Source organism: Lynx canadensis, chromosome B1 (assembly GCF_007474595.2).
Source record: "Lynx canadensis isolate LIC74 chromosome B1, mLynCan4.pri.v2, whole genome shotgun sequence".
Taxonomy (NCBI): domain Eukaryota; kingdom Metazoa; phylum Chordata; class Mammalia; order Carnivora; family Felidae; genus Lynx; species Lynx canadensis.
In genome coordinates this window covers 43,618,131-43,637,209 of record NC_044306.2, presented here as the reverse complement: position 1 = coordinate 43,637,209, position 19,079 = coordinate 43,618,131, and the positions used below count along the sequence as shown (strand labels likewise).

General features: G+C 36.4%; 1 protein-coding gene across 1 annotated transcript in view; it reads left to right on the top strand.

The window, feature by feature from the left end:
• Window positions 1–19,079, top strand: part of ADAM32 (ADAM metallopeptidase domain 32) — a 168,089-nt gene that overhangs the window by 38,990 nt on the left and 110,020 nt on the right. The window contains exon 10 of the mRNA XM_030314465.1: window positions 15,074–15,155. Coding sequence (XP_030170325.1) covers window positions 15,074–15,155 — 82 coding nt within the window. The remainder of the gene's footprint in view (window positions 1–15,073; window positions 15,156–19,079) is intronic.

The window sequence follows — 19,079 nt, the reverse complement described above, 5'->3', positions numbered from 1 at the left end:
AAATTTACATCCAAATTAGTTAGCATATAGTGCAGCAATGATTTCAGGAGTAGATTCCTTAGTGCCCCTTACCCATTTAGCCCATCCCCCCTCCCACAACCCCTCCAGTAACCCTCAGTTTGTTCTCCATATTTATGAGTCTCTTCTGTTTTGTCCCCCTACCTGTTTTTATATTATTTTTTGTTTCCCTTCCCTTATGTTCATCTGTTTTGTCTCTTAAAGTCCTCATATGAGTGAAGTCATATGATACTTGTCTTTCTCTGATTGACTAATTTCACTTACCATAATACCCTCCAGTTCCATCCATGTAGTTGCAAATGGCAAGATTTCATTCTTTTTGATTGCCGAGTAATACTCCATTGTATATATATACACCACATCTTCTTTATCCATTCATCCATCGATGGACATTTGGGCTCCTTCCCTACTTTCGCTATTGTTGATAGTGCTGCTATAAACATGGGGATGCATGTGTCCCTTCGAAACAGCACACCTGTGTCCCGTGGACGAAAGCCTAGTAGTGCAATTGTTGGGTCATAGGGTAGTTCTATTTTTAGTTTTTTGAGGAACCTCCATATGTTTTCCAGAGTGGCTGCACTGGCTTGCATTGCCACCAACAATGCAAAAGAGATTCTCTTTCTCCGCATCCTCGCCAACATCTGTTGTTGCCTGAGTTGTTAATATTAGTCATTCTGACAAGTGTGAGGTGGTATCTCATTATGGTTTTGGTTTCTATTTCCCTGATGATGAGTGATGTGGAGCATTTTTTCATGTGTCGGTTGGCCATGTGGATGTCTTCTTTGGAGAAGTGTCTATTCATGTCTTTTGCCCATTTCTTCACTGGATTTTTTGTTTTTCGGGTGTTGAATTTAATAAGTTCTTTATGCATTTTGGATACTAACCCTTTATCTGATATGTCATTTGTAAATATCTTCTCCCATTCTGTCGGTTGCCTTTTAGTTTTGCTGATTGTTTCTTTTGCTGTGCAGAAGCTTTTTATTTTGATGAGGTCCCAGTAGTTCATTTTTGCTTTTGTTTCCCTTGCCTCCAGAGAGAGACATGTTGAGTAAGAAGTTGCTGCAGCCAAGATCAAAGAGGTTTTTGCCTGCTTTCTCCTCAGGATTTTCATGGCTTCCTGTCTGACGTTTAGGTCTTTCATCCATTTGAGTTTATTTTTGTGTAAGGTGTAAGAAAGTGGTCCAGGTTCATTCTTCTGCATGTTGCTGTCCAGTTTTCCCAGTACCACTTGCTGAAGAGACTGTCATTATTCCATTGGATATTCTTTCCTGTTTTGTCAAAGATTAGTTGGCCATACATTTGTGGGTCCATTTCTGGGTTCTCTATTCTATTCCATTGATCTGAGTATCTGTTCTTGTGCCAGTACCATACTCCCTTGATGATTACAGCTTTGTAGAACAGCTTCAAGTCCAGGATTGTGATGCTTCCTGCTTTGGTTTTCTTTTTCAAGATTGCTTTGGCTATTCAGGGTCTTTTGGGTTCCATACAAATTTTAGGATTATTTGTTCTCGCCCTGTGAAGAATGCTGGTGTTATTTTGGTAGGGATTGCATTGAATATGTAGATTGCTTTGGGTAGTATCGACATTTTAATAATATTTGTTCTTCCTATCCAGGAGCATGGAATCTTTTTCCATTTTTTTGTGTCTTCAATTTCTTTCATAAGCTTTCTATAGTTTCAGTGTATAGATTTTTCAGCTCTTTGGTTAGATTTATTCCTAGGTATTTTATGGATTTTGGTGCAATTGTAAATGGGATAGATTCCTTGATTTCTCTTTTTGTCACTTCATTGTTGGTGTTTAGGAATGTAACCGATTTCTGTGCATTGATTTTATATCCTGCAACTTTGCTGAATTCATGAATCAGTTCTAGCAGTTTGTTGGTGGAATCTTTTGGGTTTTCCATATAGAGTATCATGTCATCTGTGAAGAGTGAAAGTTTGACCTCCTTCTGGCCAATTTGGATGCCTTTTATTTCTTTGTGTTGTCTGATTACAGAGGCTAAGACTTCCAATACCATGTTGAATAACAGTGGCGAGAGTGGACATCCCTATCTTGTTCCTGACCTTAGGGGGAAAGCTCTCATTTTTTCTCTATTGAGGATGATACTAGTGTTGTGTCTTTCATATATGGCTTTTATGATCTTGAGGTATGATCCTTCTATCCCTACTTTCTTGAGGGTTTTTATCAAGAAAGCATTCTGTATTTTGTCAAATGCTTTCTCTGCATCTATTGTGAGGATCATATGGTTCTTATCCTTTCTTTTATTGATGTAATGAATCACACTGATTGTTTTGCAGATATTGAACCAGCCCTGCATCCCAGGTATATATTCCACTTGGTCATGGGGAATAATTTTTTTAATGTATTGTTGGATCTGGTTGGCTAATATCTTGTTGAGGCTCTTTGCATCCATGTTCATCAGGGAAATTGGTCTATAGTTCTCCTTTTTAGTGGAGTCCTCTGGTTTTGGTATCAAGGTAGTGCTGGCTTCATGGAAAGAGTTTGGAAGTTTTCCTTCCATTTCTATATTTTGGAACAGCTTCAAAAGTATAGGTGTTAATTCTTCCTTAAATGTTTGATAGAATTCCCCTGGAAAGCCAACCTGCCCTGGACTTTTGTTTTTTGGGAGATTTTTGATTACTAATTCGATTTCCTTACTAGTTATGGGTCTGTTCAAATTTTCTATTTCTTCTGTTTCAGTTTTGGTAGTGTATATGTTTCTAGGAATTTGTACATTTCTTCCAGATTTTATTGGCATATAATTGCTCATAATATTCTCATTGTTTTTATTTTTGCTGTGTTGATTGTGATCTCTCCTCTTTCATTCTTGATTTTATTTATTTGGGTCCTTTCCTTTTTCTTTTTGATCAAACTGGCTAGGTGTTTATCAATTTTGTTAATTCTTTCAAAGAACCAGCTTCTGGTTTCATTGATCTGTTCTACTGGTTTTTTTTTTTTTTTGTTTGTTTGTTTGTTTGTTTGTTTTTGGTTTTGATAGCATTAATTTCTGCTCTAATCTTTATTATTTCTTGTCTTCTGCTGGTTTTGGGTTTATTTGCTGTTCTTCTTCCAGCTCTTTAAGGTGTAAGGTTAGGTTGTATATCTGAGATCTTTCTTCCTTCTTTAGGAAGGCCTGGATTGCTAATACTTTGTTCTTATGACCGCCTTTGCTGCATCCCAGAGGTTTTGGATTGTGGTGCTATCATTTTCATTGGCTTCCATATACTTTTTAATTTCCTCTTTAACTTCTTGGTTAGCCCATTCATTCTTTAGTAGGATGTTCTTTACTCTCCAAGTATTTGTTACTTTTCCAAATTTTTTTCTTGTGGTTGATTTGCAGTTTCATAGCATTGTGGTCTGAAAATATGCATGGTATGGTCTCGATCTCTTTGTACTTAGGGCTGATTTGTGTCCCAGTATATGATCTATTCTGGAGAACATTCCATGTGCATTGGAGAAGAATGTCTATTCTGCTGCTTTAGGATAAAATGTTCTGAATATATCTGTTAAGTCCATCTGGTTCAGTGTGTCATTCAAAGCCATTGTTTCCTTTTGGATTTTTTGATTAGATGATCTGTCCATTCCTGTGAGTGGGGTGTTGAAGTCCCCTAATATTATGGTATTACTATCAATGAGTTTCTTTATGTTTGTGATTAATTGATTTATACATTTGGGTTCTTCCACATTTGGTGCATAAGTGTTTACAATTGTTAGGACTTCTTGGTGGATAGGTCCCTTGATTATGATATAATGCCCTTCTGCATGTCTTGATACAGTCTTTATTTTAAAGTCTAGATTGTCTGATATAAGTATGGCTACTCCGGCTTTCTTTTGTTGACCATTAGCATGATAGATGGTTCTCCATCCCCTTAGTTTGAATCTGAAGGTGTCTTTAAGTTCAAAGTGGGTCTCTTGTAAACAGCATATAGATGGATCTTGTTTTCTTATCCATTCTGTTACCCTGTGTCTTTTGATTGGAGCATTGAGTCCATTGACGTTTAAAGTGAGTATGAAAGATATGAATTTATTGCCATTATGTTGCTTGTAGAGTTTCTGGTGGTGTTCTCTGGTCCTTTCTAGTCTTTGTTGCTTTTGGTCTTTATTTATTTGTTTTCCCCCATCTTTTCTCCCTTCAGAGAGTCCCCATTAAAATTTCTTGCAGGGCTGGTTTAGTGGTCACAAGCTCCTTTAAGTTTTGTTTGTGTGGGGAACTTTTTATCTCTCTTTCTGTTTTGAATGACAGCCTTGCTGGATAAAGAATTCTTGGCTGCACATTTTTCTGATTCAGCACGTTGAATATATCCTGCCACTCCTTTCTGGCCTGCCAAGTTTCTGTGGATAGGTCTGCTGCAAACCTCATCTGTCTTCCCTTGTAGATTAAGGACTTTTTTCCCCTTGATGCTTTCATGATTCTCTCCTTTCCTGAGTATAATGTGAATTTGACTGTGGTATGCTTTATTGATGGTCAGTTTCTGTTGAATCTAGTGGGGTCTTCTGTGATTCCTGGATTTTGATGTCTGTGTCTTTCCCCATGTTGGGAAAGTTTTGTGCTAGGATTTGCTCACATAACACTTCTACCCCTATTTCTCTCTCTTCCTCTTCTGGGCTCCTATGATTCTGATGTTATTCCTTTTTAATGAGTCACTGATTTCTCTAATTCTTAAATTGTGCTCTTTTGCATTAATCTCACTCTTTTTTTCTGCTTCATTATTCTCCATAAATTTGTCCTCTATATCGCTGATTCTCTGTTCTGCCTCATCCATCCTTGGTGCCATGGCATCCATTCAAGATTGAACCTCAGTTATAACATTTTCTATTTCATCCTGACTAGCTTTTACTTCTTTCATCTCCACAGAAAGGGATTCTAATCTATTTTTGATTCCAGCTAGTATTCTTATTATTGTGATTCTAAATTCTGGTTCAGACATCTTGCTTGTATCTGTGTTGGTTAGTCCCTGGCTGTCGTTTCTTTCTGCTCTTCTTTTGGGGTGAATGTCTTCGTTTCGTCATTTTGAAGAGAGAAAAAGAATTAATGAGGTAAAAAACTGAAATTAACAAATATTAAAATTAAAAAATTAGAAACAAATGCACACACAAAATTGAATAAATGATGCTAGATCCTAGGTGTGTTTTGGTCTGGGTGGTTTTGGAAAGGGGCTTGATGCATTAGAGAAAAAATGGGAAAGAAAAAAAAAAGGAAATCTTTTAAAATTTGAAAATTAAATACACTGAAGTAGACTAAAATGAAATGATGGAAGTAAAATAGAATTTGAAAAAATTTACACAAAAGTTAAAAATATAATAGAAAAAATTAAAGAAAAATAACTTTAATAAAAATGATTTTTTTCTCTTTTTGTACTCAAGAAAAAGAAAAGAAACAAAAAAGAATAAAGAGAGAAAGTTGAATAGATGGATTGGCGAACAGACTGAAATACGACTGAAATTACTTTGTTTTCCTCTAGAAGTCAAACTGTGAAGCACTTTATAGTCCATACACTAAGCAGGCGATGAGACTGGTGTTCCTGAAGAGCAAGGTTGCCCAGTTGGGCGGGGCTTAGGGTAACGGCTCCATTCTTCACTAGATGGTGCTGGGAGCCTCTTGAGGTGGATTATTGTGGTGCTTATAGGTGCGTATGCACATGCATGGGAACAGTGACAATGGCGGCACCCAGCTACCCAGTCTCTAGTATTGGAACTCTGTTCTCCCTGATCAGCAATTATGCACCTGTCCTTTGCCTTTGGCCTCTGTCCACTCCCCGCTTTTACATAGTCTCTGATGAAGTCCCAGGCAGCACCTCCCTCCTGAGTTTTGTCTCAGATGTGGCTGTGTTTCTCAACCCCTTACTTCTGAGGGACTGTAGCTTTGACCCATTCTGCCCCTCTGCGGGAGGGTCTCACTGAGTAATGGCTGGGTGTTGGCCACATCCAGGAATGTTTGCGGGACCGTGCTGCCAATCCCCAGAGACTGCGGCTGGGTGTCAGCCCACCCCAGAAAAAGTTTGCAAGATAGTGTAACAGCAGTGTTTCAGGGATTATGAAAAATCACAACACACATTTGGCACCAGGATTCACCCTTAATGACGTTGTTCCAGCACCAGCGAATGTGGTTGTTCTCCCGGGTCCACTGGGGCATTGCCTTTGGGGGACCCACACAGCCTCTACCAGGTGTCCTCTCAGCAGTGGAACTGCTTCTCCCCGTGTGGCCTGAGAACCTCCTGGACCCCACTCTGCTCCTGGGGATTCGGCCTTCCCACCAGAGCACCGCCAGGCATTGAGCTGCAGAGTTTCAGACTCTGTGCTCTCCCTTTTTTATAGTCTTAATGGCATTTATTTTATTTAAAAATTTTTTTTTAATGTTTATTTATTTTTGAAACAGAGAGGGACAGAGCATGAACAGGGGAGGGTCAGAGAGAGAGGGAGACACAGAATCTGAAGCAGGCTCTGGGCTCTGAGCTGTCAGCACAGAGCCCGATGCGGGGCTTAAACTCACAGACTGTGAGATCATGACCTGAGCCAAAGTCGGACGCTCAACCCACTGAGCCACCCAGGCGCCCCTATTGTCTTAATGGAATTTAAACCCTCTCCTTTCTCCTTTCTCCCTTTCTAGTTCAGTCCCTGTGACTGTTTCCACTTCTCCATTTTCTGTCTATCTGCTTTGGCGCAGGGCGGGGGGGGGGGGCTTTTCCTGTATTCTCCCCCTGCCCCGTCTCCATCCTCTCTCCACATAGAAAAGTGGCTCCCTACCCTCCGCAGCTTCTGTCTCCCCCAGTTCACCTCTCCGCACTGCATACCTACTGAACTCTGTGGTTCAGGTTGTGCAGATTGTTGTGTTAATCCTCAGACCACTTTTCTAGGTGTGCAGGATGGTTTAGTGTTGGTCTGGCTGTATTTCATGGATGCGAGACACACAAAAAACTTCCATGCTGTTCCGCCATCTTGGCCTCTCTCCGGGAAACAGTTCTTAAGGACTCATCAGACTCTGTGGCTACTCACAAGGCCTAGAACAGAGGACAGAAATGCCCAGTATTCCTGTGAAAGAGGGAATTTAACACACATCTAAGGGCCTAAGGAATTAGTTTTCAAAGACAGAGGCCATAGGTGCCATTTTGTGCTTTCCTTCTTCATTACTCTGGGTTGCTGGAATCTCTCAGAAAGAGCTTGTGTCTCATTTGGTGCCAGTTTTTATGGTTGCTACCCACGGGATACCTGTTGATCACCTGGCTCTGGTGGTCATTGGGTTTACTTTCATGGATCCTATAGGACTGTAGCTAATGGAGAAATAGTTGTTGACTGGCTATACCCCACCAGGCACAGTACAGAGACAAGAAACTGAAATGCACGTCCAGTCTTTCTGTGAAAGAGGCTTATTAGTTATCTTCTTAGCTCTGGCCTAAGGGCCACATAGCTATGTACACATTGAATTAAACACACATCTGGAGACTGACTGTAATCCTCTTCAGAGACTGGGGAGGCTAGCAGGCGCCATCTTCATATCCTTCCTCTGTCCTGCCCAGGTCTTTGTTGTCTCCAAAGAGAGGAGCTTGTGCACATGTCTGATGCCTTAAGCCCAGAGGATACACCCCTTGTTAGCCCAGATTTGGTGGCCAGTGGAGCTTGTGTTCACAGGGTGAAGGGGTGGTTACAAATAAAGAAATGGTTCTTGATTGGCTATTACCCCAGGGTTCAGCACAGGAGTAGACCAAAATGCCAGTCTCCCAGTCTTCTCATGAAAGAGGTACATTTGCATACATTAAAGACTTCTGTCTTAGTGTCTGGCTTCTAGTCAGCCTGAATCTAGATGCTGACTGAGATCCTCCTATTTGGGACAGTGACAGATCTTGGCATACCAAGTACTGGGACCTTTTAAATTTTTTTGATGTTCATTTATTTTTGAAAGAGAGAGAGAGTGTGAGTGGGGAAAGGGCACAGAGAGAGAGAGGGAGACACAGAATCTGAAGCAGTCTCCAGACCCTGAGGTATTAGCACAGAGCCCGACCTGGGGTTCAAACTTGTGAATCGCAAGATCATGACCTGAGCCGAAGTAGGATGCTTAACTGACTGAGCCACCCAGGTGCCCTGGAACCATTTGAAAATATTTTAAAAATAGATGTTGCTTGGAGAATCACAAAGGCTTGAGAGACTACCAGAGGTAGGACAAGATTGAATGATAATGTTTATATCCTAAACAAGGTCACTCCTTTAAGACTGAGAAAGGTAACTGATATATTTAATGCATAGAAACTAATACAAAGTCAAGCAAATGCAAAACAGGACTATGTTGCAAATGAAAGACCAAGATTAAATTTCAGAAAAAGATCTTAATGAAATGGTTATAAGTGATTTACCTGATAAAGACCTCAAAATAATGGTCTTAAAGATGCTGTTTGAGCTCAGGAATGTATGGACAAGGTGAGAATTTCAATAAAGAGACAAAATGTAAGGAAGTACAAAATAGAAATCATACCGCTAAAGATATAACTGAATGGAAAGAGACATTAGAAGCGTTCAGCAGCACATTAGATGAAATGGAAGAAAGCATCAGTGAATTCAAAGGTCAGTGGAGCTCACCCAGTCAAAGCAGCAAATAGAAAAAAAGAAAGAAGAATAAAAGTAGCTTCTTAAAGGACTTATGGGAGAATGCCAAGCAGATCAATATTCACATTACAGGCATATCAGAAGGAGAAAAGAGTAGAAAACTTTGGTGAAGAAATAATGCCTGAAAACTTCCCTAACCTCGGGAAGGGAATAGGCATTCAGATATGGTAATTCCAGAGAGAACCAAAAAAGCCAAAGCCAAAGAGACTCACACCAAGATACATTAAAATCAAATTGTCAAAAGTTAAAGAAGAGGGAATCTTAAATGCAGCAAGAAAAAAAAAAAATCCCAAATTGTGACATACAAGGAAACCCCATAACACTATTAGCAGATTTTTCAGCAGAAACTGTCCAGGCCAGGAGGGAGTTGCATGATACATTTGAAGTACTGAAAGAAAAAGAATGTTTATTAGGAATACTGTACCTAGAAAAATTGAGGGAGACATAAAGAGTTTTCCAACAAGCAAAACCTAAAGGATATTGTAACCACTAGACCAGTCTTACAAGAAATGCTAAAGGGATATGTTTAAGCTAAAATGAGATGGGCACTAATTAGTAACAAGAAAACACATGAAAATATAAATCTCACTAGTAAAGGTAAAGTAATAGTAAAATCCAGGGGCACCTGGGTGGCTCAGTTGGTTAAGCATCCAACTTTGGCTGAGGTCATGATCTCACGGTTGGTGAGTTTGAGCCCCGCGTCGGACTCTGTGCTGACAGCTCAGAGCCTGGAACCTGCTTCAGATTCTGTGTCTCCCCTCTGTCTGCCCCTCCAATGCTCATGCTCTGTCTCTTTGTGTCTCTCAATAATAAATAAAAGTTAAAAAATTAAAAAAACAAAAGTAAAATCCAGATAAATCTAATGTTGTAAATGGGATGGGTTCATCACTTATAAAGATAGCAAGAAAGTTTAAGAACAAAGTAGTAAAACACAGCTGTAACTACAATAATTTTTTAAAGAATACACAAGGTCGAAAGATATAAATTGTGACATCATAACAAAACATGGGGGTAAAGGCAGTAAGAATGTAGAGTTAGAATGTGTTCAAAGTTAAGTTTTTTAAAATTTTTTTTAACTTTTATTTATTTTTGAGAAACAGAGACAGAACATGAATGGGGAGTGGCAGAGAGAAAGGGAGACACGGAATCCAAAGCAGGCTTCAGGCTCCAAGCTGTCAGCATAGAGCCTGATGCAGGGCTTGAACCCACCAACTGTGAGATTGTGACCTGAGTTGAAGTCGGATACCCAACCTACTGAGCCACCCAGGCGCCCCCTAAAGTTAAATTTTTATCACCTTAAAGTAGACTGGTACAAATATAATTTGTTTTGCGTAAGTCTCATGATAACCACAAATGTAAAACCTACAAACCTTTGTAGTATACACACAAAAGGTAACATGAAATGAATGTAAACATACCATTACAGAAAATCATCAAATTAAAAAGGAAGAGAGCAAGAGAAAGAGAAATGAACAGGGCAGTTACAAAGCAGCCATAAAACAATAAAATGGCAATAAGAATATACCTGTTGTTGGGGACTATCTATGATTGTTTAAATGTAAATAAACTAACTTCTTCAATCAAAAGACAGAGTGGCTAAATGGATAAAAAACAAGACACATTTCTGTGGTGCCTACAGTGTTCTCACTTCATATGTAAGGAGGCATACACACACTGAAAGTGAAGGAATGGAGCCAGACAAAATCAAAAAAGAAACAATGGCCTTAAATAACATATTAGATCATATGGACTTGATATATACAGAATATTACTTTTAAAACCAACACAATGCACTGTATTCTCAAGCACATGTAGGACATTATCCAGGATAGATCATGTGGTAGGCCACAAAACAAGTCTTAATAAATTTAAGAAGACTTAAAGCATATCTGGTATTTTTTCTGATCACAATTGTATGAAACTGGAAATGAATACAAGAAGAAAACTGGAAAATTCACAAATGTATGGAGCTTAAACAAATGCTACTGAAAAAAGTAATGGGTCAAAAAAATCAAGAGAGAAAGCAAAAAGTACCTTGAGACAGACTAATAGTTTATCCATTTTATCTTCAAAGAACCAGCTCTTTGTTTCATTGATCTTTTCTATTGATTTGTTTTAGCCTCTATTTCATTTATTTCTATTCTGATATTTATTGTTTCCTTCCTTTTGCTAATTTTGGGCTTGTTCTTTTTCTAGTTCCTTTAGATGTAAGGTTAGACTGAGATTTTTCTTGTTGTTTTGAGGTGTGCCTGTGTCACCATCAGTTTTCCTCTTAGTACTGCTTTCTCTGAGTGCCATGGATTTTGGGCCAGTGTGTGTGTGTGTGTGTGTGTGTGTGTGTGTGTGTGTGTAAGTTTATTTATTTTGAGAGACAGAGACAGCACAAGTGGGGGAGGGGCAGAGAGAGAGGGAGACAGAGAATCCCAAACAGGCTCCACACTGAACTCACAAAACTGAGATCATGACCCGAGCTGAAACTGAGTCCCATGCTCAATTGACTGAGCCACCCAGGTGCCCCTGGAACATTGTGTTTTTCATTTTCATCTGTCTGCACGTATTTTTTTTTTTATTTCTTTGTTGACCTATTGGTTGTTTATTAGCATGTTGTTTAGCCTCAATGTGTTTGGTTTTTCTAGTTTTTTTCCCCCTTGTAATTGATTTCTGGTTTCATATTGTTATGGTCAGAAAAGATGCATGATATAGTTTCAGTGTTTTCAAATTTATTGAGACCTTATTTTGTGTCCTACCATGATCTATGCTAGAACATGTTCCATATACACTTGAAAAGACTATGTATTCTGCTGTTTTTTTATATGGAATATTCTGTATATATCTGTTATGTCCATCAGGTCTAATGTGTTTATTCAAAGATACTGTTTTCCTTATTGGTTTTAGATGTGGATGATCTATCAATTGATGTAAGTGGGGTATTTAAGTCCCCTACTATTATTGCATTACTGTCAATTTCTCCCTTTATATTGGTTAATATTTTCTTTCTTCAGTCGGAGCTGAAAGAGGTGTCAGTTGGAGGTCCTGGAGTATTCTGTGCTGGGGGTGCCCTTGCAAGGTGACTGAAGCTACAGTGGTGTGGGCCTGGATTGTTCTGATGGCTGGGGCTGCAGTGAGCAATGACCAGGGGCATCCTAGAGGAACAGCTGGGGTTGGCAGGGCTCACTGAGGTAATAAACTGGCCAGGGCACCTGTACTTTGCTCCCATTCACATTATCAAGATGGAAGGGGAACTTAGGGAAGGCAAACTGTTGCATTTACTACCTCTGTTGGCCTGGAGAGAGTTCTAGCAGCTGCCCTCCAACCCCACCCCCAATCCCGGTTTGGTGGAGTTCTCTGGGCTGGATCTTTTATATACTAGATGGTCTTTTAAATGCTGGCTTCTTTTCTGTGCCTCAGGGCATCCGGGAGTGGCCTGGAGGCCTGGTTGGCTATGGCTCCCAGACCCTGCTTTTATCTGCATTATTAAGGTGCAGGCAGAATATAAACCATTGCACTTGTCCCTCCAACCTGCAGAGAGTTCCAGCAACTCCCCTGCCATTTGGTGGATTTCTAGGGCTGGCTCTTTTATGTACGAGTTGCTCTTTTAACCACAGCTTTTTTGTCTGAGCCTAGGGCAGATGAATCTGCTCCTGGTCTCTCAGTACTGTACCTCCTCATTGCCATTCACAGTGTTGGAGGTGGGGGTTCTCTTCTGTCTTGCCATTCTTTCTTGTCTTTCTATCTTTTGTTGTACAGAAGCTGCTCAGTTAGCCCTCAGTTCTTTTTCAGGAGGAATTGCTATATAAATAGGTGTAGATTTGGTGTGTCCATGGTGGAGGTAAAATCAGGATCTTCCTGTGTCGCTCTCTTGGACCAGCTCTTCCTATTGAGTTTTAAGTGTTCTTTAAGCATTCTTGTACATATCTTTTATAATAATATATGATTTAAAAATATTTTCTGGCTGTGGGTTGTTTTTTAAGTTTCTTAACAATATATTTTAAAAAGCAGATTTTGATGAATTCATAATTAACTTACCAATTTTTAATTGTATGAATTGTGCTTTTGATGTACCAAAAAATATATTTGCCTCACCCACGGTTATAGATATCTCTACTATGTCTTTTTCTAGAAGCCTTATAGTTTTAAGTTTTTCTTATTTAGATTCATTACTCATTTTGAGTTAATTACTGTATATATTATGAGGTATGGAAGAGGCCATTTTTTTGCATATGAATAATTAATTATTCAGCACCAATCCTCAAAAAGATAGTATAGTTTCTCCATTTAATTGCTTTCACACTTTTGTCAAAAATTATTTGACCTTACATGTATGAGTCTATTTTCGTTCTATCCTTTTGTGAGTAACACACTGCCTTGATTACTATAGCTTTATAAAAACCATTTAAATCAAGTAATATAAGTTCTCCAAAAGTGTTGTTCTTTTTAAAAATTGTTTTGGTTATTCTAGTTTTTGTCTTTCTTCATAAGTATTAGATTCAGCTTCTCAGTTGCTATGAAATATTTTGCTGGAATGTTGATTGGAACTGTATAGAATGTATCAGGTAGTTTAGGGAGAACTGACAGCTTAATAATACTAAGTCTTCCAATCAATGAACTGGGTATATCCTCCCATTTACTTAGGTCTTTAATTTCTTTCATCAGTGTTCTGTACAGTTCTATCAGTATACAGATCTATCAGTATTCTAAGGGTATACAGACATTTCTCACATTGTGTTAGCGTTATATCATAGTATTTCATGTCCTTAGTGCTATTTTTTATTCTTTTTTGAACACAGATTGAAAAAATTTAATTTACCTGTTTAAAATTTTTTATTCAAATATATTTGAATGTTATGTAACATTGTAAATATAAGGTATACAACATGTTAATAAATGCGTTTATATATTATAATATGATTGCCACTAGTGGAAGGCAGCTATGCTCACCACTATACCACCAACGCTGCACAGCCCTGATTGCCACTAGTGGTAATAAGCACATCTATCATATTGTGTAATGATCATTTCTTTTTAGTGGTTGAAATAATGACGTTCTAGGCTCTTAGCAAATTTAAAGATTATTATACAACATTGTTATTTATATCTACTATACTGTGTATTTGATCTCTAGGTATTATTGATGACTCATTGCATGTTTGTACCCTTAAATAACATTAGCACTACTGTAAATGTTTCACTTTACTTTAGTTTCAAATATTTTATTGCTAGGTTATAAAAATGAGTTTGACTTTTATACATTGACTTTGAAACATGAAAACTTATTGAATACACTTATTTCTAGTAGCTTTTTTGTATACTGTGGGATTTCCTAGGTAGACAGTCATATCATCTATAAACAGAGAAAACTGTATTTCTTCTTTTCCAATCCATATACTTTTTATTTTATTTTCTTGCCTTATTGAACAGGCTAGGACTTCTAGTATGATGCTGAATACTGGTGGTGAGAGCAAACCTCCTTGCCTTTTCATAATCTATTGGTAGCACTATCTTGGATTAAGAAAGAGTATAAACAATACTTAAGACATTGGGGAAAATAAGCCAAAGTTGCATGTTAAGTGTAAATACTTGTACACAAGTGCTGGAATGGTTAGGTATGAAAATATCAGAGATAACAGAACAGAGGCAGCAGTAGGGAGAAAGTGCAATGTGAAGTGAAGGAAAAGCAGTTGAAACTGAGGGAAGTTTGAAACTGATGACTGAAACAAGTTTCTTTATATACATCTTGGAATGTTTTTTTCCTGGTGGGGGCTATAAAGACAGAATATATTTGAAGCATCTATACCTTAAGTGGTTGAGAGTATGGTTGTAGATTCAGATCACCTAAATTCATATCCTTTAGTAGCACTTATTAATGGTGCTACCTTGAGAAAGTTATTTATACTTCTCATCTGATGTTTGATTTGTTCAATAGAGGTGAAAATAATATTTATTTCACTGGCTTGACTTGAGAATTAAATGGAATAATTTATGAAAAACCTCTGGGAATATTGCTATTATAGGACAGTTTATATGGGCCTTCACTCAAAGCAGAAATAATAATGTTAAGTTCTAGAACAATAAAGTCATTCCAATGAGAAACTGGTAAGCTTTTCTATATGAGAATGAAAATGTTTAATACATATTAGTGTTCAACTATTAAAACTTTTTCATTGTCACTCAGCAAAATGCTTTTGATCAAAATTGTTTTATCAAAAGCAATCCTAACCAAATGTGATGAGAACAGTAAAGGCATTAAAAACTTGGATCCACTGAACATATTTTAGAAATATAACATGCTTAATGTCATAAGAATGTCTTCCAAATTTGAAACAATAAGGATGTATGGAGAGATTGTACCTCAGTTTGCTTCAGACTAGGATTTTATGGACTACAGACAAATTATTAGCAGGAAATCTCACCTCTGAATTATTTGTCAAAATTAATTATAAATGTACACTTATTTATTTAGCTATAGAAATTATCCAGATTATGTGGGGGCAGCAGTTCCTGGAAAGATGTGTGTTACCCATTTTTCGGCTGGAATTGCTATGGTATGTAATTATTTTATCTTACTATTTAAAAAATATTTATATATTTAAAAATCATTCAGGGTGCCTGGGTGGCTCAGTTGGTTGAGCATTTGACTTCAGTTCAGATCATGGTCTCATTGTTTGTGAGTTTGAACCCTGTATCCAGCTCTGTGCTGATAGCTCAGAGTCTAGAGCCTACTTCAGACTCTGTGTCTCCCTCTTTCTCTTTGCCTCTCCCCCACATGCACTCTAACTCTCTCTCAAAATAGACATTAAAAATAGCATTCAACATTATAGCAAAGATTTTATACAGTTTAGTTTTATATTTGCATTTAGAGATTACACTTACTTTCTATTACTGTTAAAAGTTTGAAGTGTGTAGATGAAAGAGTATTTTGTAGAATAACATCTTGTTGCAATTATTTTGGAAGTTGAAGTAGAATAGAAATGTCATCAATACACGTGCATTCCTTATTATATAGAATAGTGCCTCATGAGAAATTACCTTTAAAAAACTTTTATAACCCAAATAGATTTTTGCTTATAGACAGAAAATTAGACAAATAGTCTTCCTAATAAAATAGCTTCAAAACAAAAGCAAATGAGGGGTACCTGAGTGGCTCAGTTGGTTAATTAAGTGTCCACCTCTTGATTTAGGCTCAGGTCATGATCTCATGGTTCATGAGTGAGCCCCGTGTCAGGCTTGGTGCTGACAGTGTGGATGGAGCCTGTTTGGGATTCTCTCTCTCCCTCTCTCTCTGCTCCTCCCCACTCTCGCTCTTCATGTCTTTCAAAATGAATAAACTTGAAAAAAAAAAGAATCTACCTTGTCTTAAAAAAATGAAAACAAATGATTAAACAAAAAGTATGATAAAAATTCTTTAAAATGTTTCAAACCTCCAAAAGTGTATAAAAGAAATTTTTATGTCTATTTTAAATGCTTATAGTTTTTGTAAATATTTTATATATAGAAAAATAAATTATTGATACAATTAGATGCATTGTTGAAAGGTGAAGTAATTTGTTGAGCAATTTTCCCATCCTATTCATTTTTTTAAAAATCAAATTTAAGTACTAAAAATTTTTTTAAGTTTATTTATTTTGAGAGAGAGCATAAGAAGTGGGGAGAAGCAGAGACAGAGACAGATATACACACAAAGCTCCAGGCTCTGCACTGTCAGCACAGAGCCCAACGCAGGGCTTGAACCCATGAACCGTGAGATCATGACTTGAGCTGAAGTCAGACAGTTAACTGACTGAGTCACCCAGGTGCCCCTAAATTTATTATTTAAAGTAAATATGCTCTTACCTTTATTTTGATTTATAAACTTAAGGCAATGTTGGTAATATTATCTTTGATATATTTAGTCCACTCTCTTTGTCATGTATATATTCTTATATATTCATTATTTTAACAGTATATATTTATTAAAATGTATTACTACATGCTATATTTATACATATATAGTATATATATTTGTAAATATATTTATATATAGCACATATATATTTATGTATAATATATGTTTGGATATTTGTAATATATAGTGTATATATATTTATAAATATATTTATATATTATATATAGTATATATGGTATATATTTATATATAGCATATAAAATACAGAACATACTTGTATATAGTATGCCTATATTTATCATACATTTATATATAGTATATAATTTGTTATATAAGATAAGATATATTATTAATGTATGTTACTATGTAATATACCATATATTATAAAAATATATAAAAATATTTTAATAATTATACATCATTACACATTATATGCATATATATGCTTTATAGTTATACATATGTAATATATACATAATACATATTATTACATGACATTTTAGTCATATGTGTTTCTATTATTCATATCTTATTATTTATATTATATTGACTTACCTTAGACAATGTCCATTGATTACTTGCTATGAAAAATAAGAGATTAAAATAGTTCAACACTACTTATGTCCATTGTCAAGATTTATAAAATTTATAATTTATTCTATAAAACTTTTATACTTTGTATACAGGTTAATTTAAAGATTAAATTAATAAATAGTATAATATTGTGAAAATGTAAATTATTAACTCTTGGATAAATAAATAAATATATTGTTATGCTAGTAAAGCTTTAAGAGAACCGTTTAGGCATTAGGGTCTAATGGAGATGCTTAATTTTTTTCCTCACTTCTTTACCTTCTATGGGTGAAACCAACTGCCATAGAAAATTGAATCTCATCTTCCTTTTCCTAGAATCCTTTCCTATTTTTTTCTAATAACTGCTGAGTTTTTGTTTGTTTGCCTGCTTTTAGTTTCCAGTTTATTTTATTTTTTAATGTATTGTTATTTTTTATTTGAATTGGGTATGATACATTGAGTTCAAGATAAAGGAAAGTTTATGTCTTCAGATGACTGAGTATGGGCTAGTTCAGAATTCATTTGTAGATCTGATTTTTGCTTCAAGGTCACTTCCTTTCTCTGGCTGCGTAGGGCCTATATGCTAAGTGTATTAGGGGTTAAATTATTTAAAAAATTATTCTTTGCATTCCTTTAATTATAAGCAATCATTTTCTTTTGTTTTTGACTAGATCCTTTGCCCAGTGTTCTGGGTTCAGTACTTTTTAGGCAGGAGGACCTCCTCCTAGAAACTGATTGCTTGCTCCCACCCATAGGGAACTCTCAGCTATGACTGCCCATCTCTCACCTGTAGCTTTTCTGTTTGCTTTTGGGGCAGTGGAGACATGACATAAGTGTGGTCTATCTGGTCTAGATTTATCTTTATTTTTTTGGAAAGCTAGGAGGAATATTTTAGAACTCCTTTATATTTAATGTAAAGACGCAGGATGAGAATATAAGAATCTAAAATATTTTTATCTTTTCATGTAGGTCTTTTAAAAAATTTTTATTTCTATGTAGTTAACATACAGTGTTATATTCATTTCAGGTATACTGTTACTCAGTGCTCATCAAGATAAGTGTACTGTTAATCACCTTCACTTGTTTCATCCATTCCCCCACCTACTTCCCCTCTGGTAACCATCAGTTTGTTCTTTATAGTTAAAAGTTTGGTTTTAGGTTTCCTTCTTTTCCTCTCTTATTTGCTTTGTTTCTTAAATTCCCCACATGAGTGAAATCACATAGTATTTGTCTTTCTCTAATTTATTTTACTTAGCATTATACTCTCTAGATCCATCCATGTTGTTCCAAATAGTATGATTTCATTCTTTTTAAAAAGTTTTTAAATTCCAGTTAGTTAACAATACAGTATAGTATTAGCTTTGGGCGTACAATTTAATGATTCAATATTTTCATACAACATGTGGTGTTCATCATAAGTACACTCCTTAATCCCCTTATTTAACTCATCTGCTACCCACCTCCCCTCTGATAACCGTCAGTTTGTTCTCTATATTTAAGAGTCTGTTTCTTGGTTTGCCTCTCCCTCTCTCTCTCTCTCTCTCTCTCTCTCTCTCATTCATTCCCCTATGCTCTTTTGTTTCTTTTACTTGTGAATTTTTTTCCTTTTGTAATTTTCTTCTAATTATTATCTTTTCTTTTTTACTTAAATCCCTTTAACATATCTTGGGAGGTCAGTTTAGTGGTGATGAATTCCTTTAACTTTTGTTTGTCTGAGAAACTCTCCCTCTTTGAATTCTGAATGATAACCTTGTCAGGGAGAGTATTATTGTTTGTAGTTTTCTCCTTTTAGCACTTTGAATATATCATGCAACTCCCTTTTGGCCTCTGAAGTTTCTGCTGAAAAATCAGCTGATAGCATTATGGAGTTTTTGTTGTATGTAAATAGTTGTTTTCCTCTTGGTACTTTCAAGATTCTGTCTCTATCTTTGTCATTTTAATTATTTAATTACTATGTGTTGTGGTGTGTACTTCCTATGGTTTATTTTATTTGTGGCTGTCTATGCTTTCT